Here is a 12,489-nt window from a genome sequence, read left to right as displayed (position 1 = left end):
GAAAGGGCCAAGGAGCTGACATTCCAATCTAATGAGCACACCTAGCACTCACATCTTTGCCCCTAGAATTCCCCACCAAGAAGAACTAGAGTTACTTGGAAAAAATGGCTGGTTCTAGGGTGGGGACAGGATAGGTATAGGTCAAAGCTAAAAACAACTTGTTATGACAAAAAGTAGGAAAATGTTCAGAAGAATGATGGGGCAGGTCACAAGGTCAGGAGTCAAATTTTAAAAAGCAGATCCTGCCCTGGCTGGTTTGGCTCAGTGGGTAGAGCGTTGGCCTATGGGCTGAAGGGTCCTGGATTTGATTTCAGTAAAAGACACATGCCCAGGTTGTGGGCTCGATCCCCAGCAGGGAGCGTACAGGGAGGAGGCAGCCGATCAATGATTCTCATCATTGATGTTTCTATCTCTCTCCCCCTCTCCCTTCCTCTCTGAAATCAATAAAACTATATTAAACAAAAAAATCAGACACCCCCCCCCTCCCCCGGCCATATCTGGAACAACTTGAGCACAAAATAAAGTAATTATTACTTATTGTAAGGAATTAATAGTACTTTTAATATAGAATTATAATAAGGATAATATAATAAGGGAATTGTAAATCATTGAGAAATTTGTAACTTAATATCAATTACAAATAGATAAACAAGCGGGGTAAGGGAGGTCCTTTGCTTACAGTAGAATGCCACAGGCTTACTATTAAATGTAGAGGGAATGCTGGAGTTGTAAAATCCTCAATTCACAACTATCATGGTAGGATCAAATAAGAGTGGTCTGGGCAAGAATCATCCATGGATGCTAACTTGAGGGCAAGTTTTGATGAGAACAAGATGTTTGCATGGTCTTACTGTGTATTCTCATAGACTGCTTATGAATTAAAAAATGAGAAAAGGTATAGAGTGGGGAAACCAGGGGACACCTTTAATAGGGTGTCACTGGGGGACACTCAGGACACAGTATCATTTATGCAGTATACCAGTCCTGAGGAAGCACCAGGCAAACACAGAAGGAGGATGTTCTCATTAAAAAGTAGGATAGGATTGTGTTCTTTCCAAATGTCACTACTATAAAAGACAAAGAATGGCTGTGGAAAATGTTCCAGACTAAAGGAGGCAAAAGAGACCTGATAGCTAAATACATCCCATCCTGCACTGTATTCTGCACCGGTTAGGGTAAAATGCTACAAAGGATTCGTTAAATCAACTGACAAAATTTAAATGTTGATATTTGATTAGATGAAATATTTTATCAAAGTCAATTTATGAAGTTGATAACTGCAATATTCCTAGTCTTAGGAAATATACACTGGAGTTTTAGGGGTAAAGGACCATGACATCTATAATATATCCTCAGATGTATTTTTTTTAAAAGGTGTGCATGTGTGTGTCCGTGTGCCTGTGTGCGTGTGTGTGTGTGTGTGTGTGTGTGTGTGTGTGTTACAGAAACAGAGCAAGTGATAAAATAGGCTAAAAATGCTAATAATAGGTGAATCTTGGGTGAAAGGTATATGGATGAGCATTGTACTATTTTTATTTTGCAACATCTTATAAATTTGAAATTATTTTTGAATAAAAAGTTAAGAAAGTGACTAAAAGTTTCCCAGGTCCCTTCCTTGGCGATTGATTGGAGTCAGTGGATCTGAGGTAGAGTCTGTATGTATATTTGGTTTGTGTTTTGAACAGTTCCCCAGGTAATAGCATCAGAGAAGTTGGGGAAATATTGCTAAGGCAGTGTGAAAGCGAAAGAAAACCAGAAAAACTTAGTGAGAAGTGGGCAAAAATTGTTCTTAATTTTAAAAAGGAAAACTCATTCTGCAAATCAAAGTCCACTTAGTACAAGGTTGGTGTTAGGCAGTATTTTAGAACAAACTATTCCTCAACAGCCTACATATCCTTAAGGAGGTTGTGATAAATAACAGCCAGCAGTTCTCTAGGATTCATTCCTGCCTAGGCTAGTGAATGAACCTTGTTAGGTTAATTGGTAGGCATATGAAAACCTTTTTCCCCTTCCTCTTAGCCTTTGGAATCAAATAGATACAGATTCAAAACCTGCCACTTAACTAGCTATGTGACCATAGGTCCCACTTCTCACATTCTTCGCTTCCTCACTTATAAAATGGACATAAAATACGTACCAGATAATGGTTGCCATGAGGATTAAAGATATACAGGGTGAGGCAAAAGTAGGTTTACAGTTGTTCATAGGAAAATAACACAATCTATATGTATAAAAGCCTAAGCAACCTAACGACCAGCTGACCAGTCGCTATGAGGCATTGACCACCAGGAGACAGACGCTCAATGCACAGGATTGGGCTCCCCCCTGTCTGGATTGGGCCTATGGGGATTGGGCTCTCTCCTGTCTGGATCGGGCCTGCAGGGATTGGGCCGAAACCAACTATCCGACATCTCCCAAGGGGTCTGGGATTGCGAGAGGGCACAGGCCAAGCCAAGGGACCCTACCAGTGCACAAATCTGTGCACCAGGCCTCTAGTAATAAATAATGATGTAAGAACAAACTATGTGCTTCACGTACTCACAACTATAAACCTACTTTTCACCACCCTGTATATAGTTTCCAGTACAATTTTTTGTCCTTAGATTTTCATCTTGTGATTAAGTGTGTATCTGTATATCAAGGGCTACCATTTTTTTTAAAAAAAGGAATGGACCTTTTCTTTTTTTAATCGTCACCTGAGGATATTTTTTCTATTGATCTTAAGGGAGAGAGAAACATGGATGTGAGAAAGAAACATCAACTGATTGCCTCCTGCATGCATCTTGACCAGGACCAGGGATTGAACCTGCAAACTGAGGTACATGCCCTTGACTGGGAATCGAACCCTTTGGTCCGTGGACCAGTGCTCTAACCGCTGAGCAATCAGCCAGGGCTAGACTTGTGTTTTTTAACTCTAGAAATAAGTGCAATTAGTATCAGATTATAGAAAATACCGAAAGGCTCTAGACGGTATTGCTTAATGGTTAGAGCATCAGCCTGCACACGCAAGGGCCTTGGGTTCAACTCCTGTTTAAGGACATGTACTTGGGTTGCAGATTTGATCCCCAGCCCTGGTAGGGGCAAGTGTGAGAGGCAGCTAATCAATGTGTGTGTCTCACATCGATGTTTCTCTCCCTCCCTCCCTTCTCTACTCTATCAATGGAAAATATATTCTCAACTGAGTATTAACCAAAAAAAAAAAAAAAAAAGAAAAGAAAGAAAGAAAATATGGAGAGGAGCACACTTGTTTACTGATGAAAGACTTTGTAATCACTAAAGCTGCCTTTAAAAATAAAAGTATCACAAGGTAAACAGAAATTGCATATAATGTGAAAGTGATGGGTTTTAACTAAACTTTATTGTGTTGGTCATTTAACAATATATACATATCTCAAATCATGTTGTATGCCTTAAATTTATATAATGTTATATGTCAATTATATCTCAATAAAACAGAAAAAATGTTTTTAAGTAGAAGTGACCACTGTAGAGTAGAGATAGTTATTGGGGTGGATGCTGAACAGCTTATCAGGGATGCTACTGAAGGGACTCGTCCCTTCACCACAGTTTAAATTAGCTCATCTCCACGGTTCCTCTTCACTCCAGATTCTGAGGTGCTCATGGGAGCATTCTAGCTCATGACTGTGCAAATAATCACTAAAAAAAATGGTTAGAGAAAAAGTGTAGTGTATAAATCAGTACTTTGCAGGTTATACTTTCTGAGGACCAGTTTCTAAAACAGAACTAAAATCAGACTTTCAAAATAACATTAGAGAGCCATTGGCCCTTACTTCAGCCTTAAATAAAGTAATGTGAAAAATCAGAGACAACCATACTTCTTGCACACAACTGAACTCTCTTTTCATTTGTAAAAATGAAGAATTACAAAAAAATAGTTATGGCAGTATCTTGTCATGGTTATTTGAAAATTGTTTAATTGAATTCTATTGTAATTAAGAAACTTATAGTTTTATTTTAAAAAGAAATTTGTTTAATTGATATATATAACTAAAACTGTCTAAATAGTTTTTTCTCATTAAAATTTCCTGAAGCAGGGAGGACAAAGGATTAATTATAGTCGTCAGCCATATTTTATGTGTTTGGATTTTCTCTTAAAAATGCTGGGATTTTTCATTTTGGATTGGTTTTCTTCATACATTTTAACTTTGGGGCAATGGTTATGAGATTTAAAAACTCTTAAGCTTTTGAAAGGCCATCTAATGCCTACTTTGTAAAAGGTTAGTTGACTTAATTAGATAATATTGTAGAGCTAATAAAATTAAGATTATATGATATATCATTAATCTTGGTCCAGATATCCCAAATGAATATACTTGGTCACAAAGGGATCCTAAGGTTGGAGAATATAATTGGATCAGATAGGAAAAAGGAAACCTAATTAGAAAAACCTAATCAGAGTAGACTTTTTAGATACAACAGGGAGGTGGATTTCTCCTTTTGCTGCTAAGTGGATGATTTATTAAAGCATTTAGAGAAGTTGGTATTTTAAAAAACAAACAGATTAAGTACCTTTTGCCAGAGTACTTAAGTATATCTTTTAGTGTTTCTAGGTTTACATGGTAAGTGTCTTAAAACAAGGCCTTCAAAAGTAAAAACTATTAACAAATGTTGCTTTTAAAGGAATTAATTTTTATCTAAACATTCACTTTTTCTACACCTTTAGATTGTAAATCAGGAAAAAGATAAAAATGTTGGGTTTGTTGATATTCTTATCAAAGCCAAACCATTATATTATCAGAACTAAAACGTTACATTATAGCTCACTTTGAACAGAGCATGTACTTTCATATCACACTACCTGCTCCTGAAACTGTTTTGACTAGAATTACTGACAGCCCATGTCTTAGAAGGCTTTTATATGCATTTGCCACTAAAGCAGTAATTCTGGGATGGAGCCTAGTAATCTGTATTTAACAAGCCTTCTAAGTGATTCTGCTGCACATTGAAAGTTGGAGAACCGTTGATTAAAGCATGGAATTGTTTTTGCTTTTCCTAAGAAAAAAATTAAAATGTCCAATTAAAGTAAAATGTTTGCATTTCTCCCTAGAGAAAGGGTAGCTTATCATCCTTCCACATGCTACCAGCTCATCTTATCCTTCTCTTCCTTCTTTAGCTGAATATATTTCATCAGACCCAATACATGGTTTCAGGAGCTTTAACCAAACCCTCATTGTTGCTTGTAGAGTTCTGAGATGTCAACAAAGAGAACACCATGACTGCATTCATGTCACTGCTAATCCTGCTACGCATGAATGCTCAGATGATTTTCAGTTTGCGAGCAGGTAGAGAATGTTCAGTAAAATATGATGGAGTCATATTTGAAAATGGAAGTCACACATAACTAATATTTGTATGTTGGAGTAACAGCTGGTATAAGAAGTACTGAAATGAGAAATTAAATATCAAGCAGGAAATTTACCATTAATTATAGTACCCAGCAATGATAATGAAGAGTAGAGAACTGCCTTCAAACACAGGTCAGGGCCCAGTATGGATTTGAGTAACAAAAAAAACCTTTTTCTTCTGACTTCATGGCATATTTCAGCAATGTTTGTTAAAGCTAAATTTCAAAGAAAACAGTTGTACAAAGAAAAATGACTAAAATACTTCCCACATTATGAACCTCTAAACCTTAAAAAGCTCTGCTTTCCAGCCATGTAAAACAACTGTTTACTCGTATCTTTATTACCAACTTTTGGGAATTTTGAAATATCAAGTAGATCGATGTTAGCTTTTTCTTTAATCATACAGTGACATTTTATTCCATCATTCTTATCTAAATGCATAGTATAATAATATATATACTATATTCGTATACCTGTTATTGTAAACTCAATTAAGGCCTAAAAATTACAAGGTACAAAAATTTAGAATTGCATGGAAGTTGCAGTGAAGGAGAAATTTCCAGGGGCTCTTTGAAAATCTTACTGGAATCTTCATGAACCTTTTTTGCTTAATGTACAGAACTGCTGGCTCATATAGCATGTTTAAGGATTATGAATGAATCTGTGTAATATCTGCTTTTATTCTTTAGTGATGATATGGATTATAATAATACATATCTTCATTTCCTGCAAGGTTTTAAGGCACCTGTGTTAATTTTAATAACCTAGGTATATTTGGCCAGTAATGTATGTTTAGAAATAGAGTTCAGAGTATCAGTGATTACTCTAATATGATAATGTTCTCTTATTTCAAACAGCTAGTTAAAGGCCTTCAGCAAGAGCTGAATCGATTATATTCCCTTTTCTGTTCTCGGAATCCAGACTTTGAAGAAAAAGGGGGTAAAGTCTCAATAGTGTCACATTCACTGGGATGTGTAATCACTTATGACATAATGACTGGCTGGAATCCAGTTCGATTCTATGAACAGTTGATGGAGAAGGAAGACGAGTTGCCTGATGAAGAATGGATGAGCTATGAAGAACGACACCTTCTTGATGAACTCTACTTAACAAAACGACGGTAAAATACTCTAGTATTTAAAATGTCTTCATGGAATTGCTGGACTTCTTAGGAGAAAACTTTAAGATTTTCATGATAAAGAAAAAATACATTATTCAGGGTACAAAAATTACTAGATAACATGGCTAATCAAGGAGAGACTGTTTTCATGCTAATTATATGCATTTTCCTGTAGCATAAAATAAATGGTTTTGTCATCTGCCTCTTTTTCTTTCTGTCTGTCCTTCACAATTTCTTAGGAGTGAAATCTAAAACTTATTCCAAGCTGAGTCACTATGTAGAATCCTTTGTTAGTTTTACTAATCTTAAAGAATGTGCCCTTACCTATCTTAATCTTAGAAATAATTTTCAAGCCTTTTTTTTCTTGGTAAATCTGTTTTTGACAGATTTTATAGTTATCTGATCACTTGTGGCCTTCTGGATACTATCGTTTAGTTTGCTACACCCCTCTCTTCATCGGTAGTTACATGCTCTTTCTTTGTCCTTTTAATAACTATCCAATCAATTTTAATAAAACAGTGAAAAATCACTCATTTTGGTAGTTAGCATTATATAAAAATCACCAATTTATATAATACCCAATTTTTACTCAGGAAGCCTTGGGTTTGTTTTAATCTTATGGAAGTTTAAGGGTTCTATATATAATCTTAGCACCAGAATTGATACATAAAGTTTACCGTGGCAAAATAATGTATAGTTTTGAAAGAAAATTTCATGTTGGCAAGCCTCAGAACAGCATTTTAGATATAAAATCCAGTAAGAAAAAAAAATTAACAGCTTATAAAATGAATTGCACCCTTTTTTTAAAACTTAGTTCTATTGTTTATTAAATGTAAGTAGATATGGAACATTTAATGGGAAAAATTGAAATAACTCAAATGTTCACTAGCAAAGAAGGGTTGAAAAAACTTTGGTTCATTCATGCAATAGACAATTACACAGCTATTATAAAGATTAAAGTAGATCAGGAAGTAATGAAATGAAAAGATCTCTAAGATTCATTAAGTATAGAAAAAAAGAAAGAACAATGTATATGGTATGAACATTTGGTGTGATTTTTTAAGGTATACATATATATATATATATGTATGTATGTATATATGCTGTTTTTATTGTTTTTTGTTTGTTTGCTTGCTTTTTTGAGAGAGAGAGGAAGGGAAAGAGAGAGATAGAAACATCGATCGACTGCCTCTTGCACACCACCTACTGGGGATCAAGCCCAAAACCCAGGCATGTGCCCTAACTTGAAATCCAATAGGGACCTCTTGGTTCATGAGATGAAGCTCAACCACTGAGCCACACCAGCCACGCTATAAGTATGCTTTTATTTGCCTCACATTTTACTAGAGGATCCACCAAAAAATACTACTAACAGCAGGTATTATAAAGAGTAGGAATACTTTTACTAATTATTTTATAAACTTTTATAGACTTTCTGTACTACAGCAGGTGCATTTATTAAATACTGTCAATAGGGATTGATTTTGAGGGATTAAATAATGGGTCTTTAATTCTTTATACTTTAGTGAACTAGTGAGCATTTAATATTTATGAAACCATAAATACAAATGTGTACATAATTTTATACTGCTTCCTAGGCTGAGAGAAATAGAAGAAAGACTAAATGGATTGAAAGCATCATCTATGACACAAATACCTGCCTTGAAATTTAAGGTAAGAAAAGACTGATGAGATTTTCATTATCTGTCTCACCATTTTTCCAAACAGCATTTGCAGCATGACATTATGATTCAGTGAAATCTAAATTATTTTTCTTTCAAATTAATATATATTAAACACATATTATATGTTGGACTTTGCTAGTTTCTGGATTCTACAAAGAAAAAAAAATGGACAAGACAGTTCCCCAGCCCTTAGGATATGTAACACAGTGTTATTGGCAGTATGCAGAATGATGTATGTATGAAAAGGGGGTTTTAATTTTGGCTATAAAGGATTACAAGGAAATGACACTTATACTTGTTATCAATAAACTGGAATGTTGCCAAGTGGAGGAAAGGAAAAATGCTATTCTGTGTAAAAGAAAGAACATAAAGATATGGAGGGATATAACGTTAGTACCTCCAAGAAAAATGAAATAATCTCAAGTAGTGTGTGTGTGTGGGGGGGGGGGGGGGGGATAAGAGGCAGATCTGGGAAATGTTTAGTATTTAGAATTAAAAGCCTTAGTGACCAGCTATTTGTGGGTGGTAAGAAAAATAAGTGGATGATTCTAGGGATGGAAAGCTGGCATTTCAAGCAATGAAAAGTATGTAACCAAAGCACAAGATGACACACGTGGTTAGTTTTGGAGCAGGTTGAGCAAACCAGTTGGGCTGTCATGGACAGGACTCAAGGCAAGGGGGCTGTGGAAGAGCTAGAAATAAAGAACTTATATTTGATATGTACAATGGGAAGCTTTATAGGGGTTTTGAGCACCAAAATGGAGCTGTCAAAAGCAAATCAAAGCCCTAACTGGTTTGGCTTAGTGGATAGAGCGTCGGCCAGAGGACTGTAGGGTCCCAGGTTCGATTCCGGTCAAGGGCATGCAACCTTGGTTGCATGCATATCCCCAGTAGGGGGTGTGCAGGAGGCAACTGATCGATGTTTCTCTCTCATCGAAGTTTCTAACTCTCTATCTCTATCCCTTCCTCTCTAGAAAAAATCAATAAAAATATATTTTAAAAAAAGAAAAAAGCAAATCACAGGAACTTAACATACAAGTTAAGTAATGGAAAGATGCAGAATTTTTTTAAATAGTAAGAATTTGGGGGAACGCTTTGTAAAGTATATGATTATCTAACCACTATGCTGTATACCTGAATCTAATACAAAATGATACTGCATGTAAACTGAGGATTAAAAAAATAGTTTCACATTACTAGAAATTATGCACTATAATTGTGTATCCTAATATAAAGTCATATGTAGTCTAATAATATGGATTTTTAATTGCTATTTAATTACTCATAGAGGAAAAGTAAATAGATTTGAAGTTTAAAAAGGAATATCTGATGAATTGGCAAATTAATATTTAGGACTCCAGAGTTCTAATTTCTGTGCCTATTAATTAGCAGATAGATTTACTTTCAGAATACAGGTGTTAGATCTGTTATGGGTGACCACTGAACTTCATAGAAGAAAAACATATTGACAGGCTTTGGTCTGGAGAGTGGGAAACTTTGATTATGATCATGAGGCTTTGCCATTAACTAGTAATGTAACATTAGCCAAATCATTAAACATCTCTGAATTCATCTGTTTAGTCATCTCTGGACAAGGAGGATAGACTAAATGTCTAAAGCCCTTTTTTATATTTAAAATTCTTTGATGGATGTAGATATCACTAAAGCAGTCATTAGTCTTCTCTGAGAATATTCCTTTATTTGTCAAACTGCTGACCAATCATAAACAAAGAAAGAAAAGTTATTTATTCCATGGATTGAGCCATTTAACAAACATTTGTGATGTGTCTGACCAATGTATAAAGCATTTCGCTATACTATGCATGTGTGCATCTGTGTATATCAAATAGAAAGGATTTACATAGCTTTCTCTTCTAGCTCTACTATTTAAAAAAAAATTTAAATGTATTTTTATTGGTTTCAGAGAGAGGGAGGGAGAGAGGAATAGCAACATCAATGATGAGAGAATCCTTTATCGGTTGCCTCATGCACGCCCCCTACTGGGAAATCGAGCCCACAACCCAGGCATGCTTTATTTTTTCTTTCCTTATAGAAGAAACTAGTGTCCTTGTGCACAGATTCGTGCACATTGAAAGGAAATTAATTAGAAGAAATATTTTAATATCGCTATTCATGTCTTGCTAATGAAAAGAAAATAGGATTCTACCGAATCTCCTATCTACCTACTCCAGGACTTCTGTGAGGATCAAATGAGATGAGGCATGGGAAAATGCTTCACAAACATTTGATTAGACTATAAAATGTTTGCACCTGGCTATAAAGCAAGTTGGGTTCCTGGGCTGAAGAAACTCCAAGGATGCTAGTCGCTAGGGAGAGGAAGCCAAGCGTTGCTATGTGACATCATTACCCGGTGCCCACAGCCACCATTTCCAGGCTGGGCTGGGCTGTGGATTGCATTTTGCACCATGGGGTCTTGGCAGCATTGGCTGCGATTTGGTGGGCTGTCGCTCTGGGTTAGTTCCTGTGTTCCACTTGGTGGAAGCAAAGTGTTGGTTTGTCAGCGCCAGGTTCATGGTGCCATTTATTTTTAAATGGCCAGTGTGCATCATGGCAGCTCCTGCATTGAGCATCTGCCCCCTGGTGGTCAGTGCACCTCATAGCTACCAGTCAGATGAATGGACACTTATCCTTTTATATACTTATATAGATGACCTTGATTTTTTTCAGAAATTGATGCTTTTATCTGTGTCACTGATTTTAAATGCTTTTTCTTATATATTTTTTCTTAACACAAGTTAATTTTCTTCAGCCTTCAATTCCTTAGAAACAAATAAAAACAAAAACTTTCTCAAATTTCCTTTACCATAAAGGTATCATTTCAAAATATATATTTATTCATATACATTTTTTCCATTTGGAGAAAAGAAGAATCACTCCAGAGGCTTTGTGGGAAGGGATTAAAGATAATATAAAATTGAAGGGACACTGTTACAGTCTAGGCCAGATGAGAGGAACTGAGGTGAAATGTTAGAATCTGTTGGAATGACTTCTTCAATGTTTGGGATTAGAGGGAAGGATAAATTTGGGATGTCTCACTCATCAAGATATGTTCTATATGTAATCCAATGCAGTTGACCACCCTATTTTTCTTGAAGCCCTATACTCCCTTGTCTTCCATGATACCATTTTCCTGGTTCTTTTTCTCCTTTCATTCTTCCCTTTGTAGTTTTTTCCTCCTTTGCCTGCTAATCAAATGAAGACATTCCTCATAGTTCTATCTAAAGCCATTTTATTCTGTGTACTTCCTAAGCAATTAAGCAATCTTCTTTTTTTTTAATATATTTTTATTGATTTCAGAGAGGAAGGGAGAAGGAAAGAGAGATAGAAATATCAATGATGAGAGAGAATCATGGATCGTCTGCCTTCTGCATGTCCCCTACTGGGGATCGAGCCTGCAACCCAGGCATGTGTCCTTCACTGGAATCGAACCTGGGACCCTTCAGTCTGCAGGCCGACGCTCTATCCCCCGAGCCAAACCAGTTAGGGCTTCCTAAGCAATCTTTCCCATTCTTTTGGTTTTACACATCACTTCTATAATGGCAACGGATAGACTTGGATGGTGACATATACAGGACTATATCTCTTGTCCTAAATTTTCAGCTACCTGTTAGAGATGTTGCAGATATCTCAAACTTTTTATGTCTCCACCCATTCATGCTGACTTTCTCCTGGCCCCTCACAGTTTCATTTGTGAATGGGACAGCTAGTCCTACCTGGGTTCAGATTATCTTTTGCCTAAACTCTTTCAATAAAGAGTTTCCTACCTTGTCTCCAAGTCACCAGCCTCTCAATTTTTTAATTTAACCTAAAACAGCGGTTCTTAACCTGTGGATCACGACCCCTCTGGAGGTTGAACGACCCTTTCACAGGGGTCACCTAAGACCAGTGGAAAACACATATATAATTACATATTGTTTTTGTGATTAATCACTATGCTTTAATTATGTTCAATTTGTAACAATGAAATTGGGGTTCACCACAACATGGGGAACTGTATTAAAGGGTTGCGGTGCGGCATTAGGAAGGTTGAGAACCACTGTCCTAAAACATGAATCAAATCCTATTCTCCTTCACTACCTATAAAATAAATTAAGTCCAACAGCCAAGGTTTTATAACATTCTCTCACTCCAAGTTACATTTTCCTCACACCCAATTTTTCAGCCATATCAGACTATTTCTGTTCTTTAAATTAAACCAGGTTCTTTCCTGCCTCTGCTTTAGTTCATGTGGTTCCATAAGTTTGGAACATCCTTTTTTTAATCTCCAGTGACCCAACCCCAACTGTGAAAATGCTTT

At 36.2% G+C, this 12,489-nt stretch overlaps 1 protein-coding gene across 10 annotated transcripts in view; it reads left to right on the top strand.

Annotated features, from left to right (window-relative positions):
* Window positions 1-12,489, top strand: part of DDHD1 (DDHD domain containing 1) — a 79,874-nt gene that overhangs the window by 53,080 nt on the left and 14,305 nt on the right. For all 10 annotated transcript variants that reach the window (XM_036307385.1, XM_036307377.1, XM_036307403.1 and 7 more), the window contains 2 exons: window positions 6,224-6,486; window positions 8,085-8,160. In XM_036307385.1, coding sequence (XP_036163278.1) covers window positions 6,224-6,486; window positions 8,085-8,160 — 339 coding nt within the window. The remainder of the gene's footprint in view (window positions 1-6,223; window positions 6,487-8,084; window positions 8,161-12,489) is intronic.

Source organism: Myotis myotis, unplaced genomic scaffold, assembly GCF_014108235.1.
Source record: "Myotis myotis isolate mMyoMyo1 unplaced genomic scaffold, mMyoMyo1.p scaffold_m19_p_1, whole genome shotgun sequence".
In the NCBI taxonomy this organism is placed as follows: Eukaryota; Metazoa; Chordata; class Mammalia; order Chiroptera; family Vespertilionidae; genus Myotis; species Myotis myotis.
Note: the sequence above shows the minus strand (reverse complement) of the source record. Positions and strands in the feature narration are given on the sequence as shown.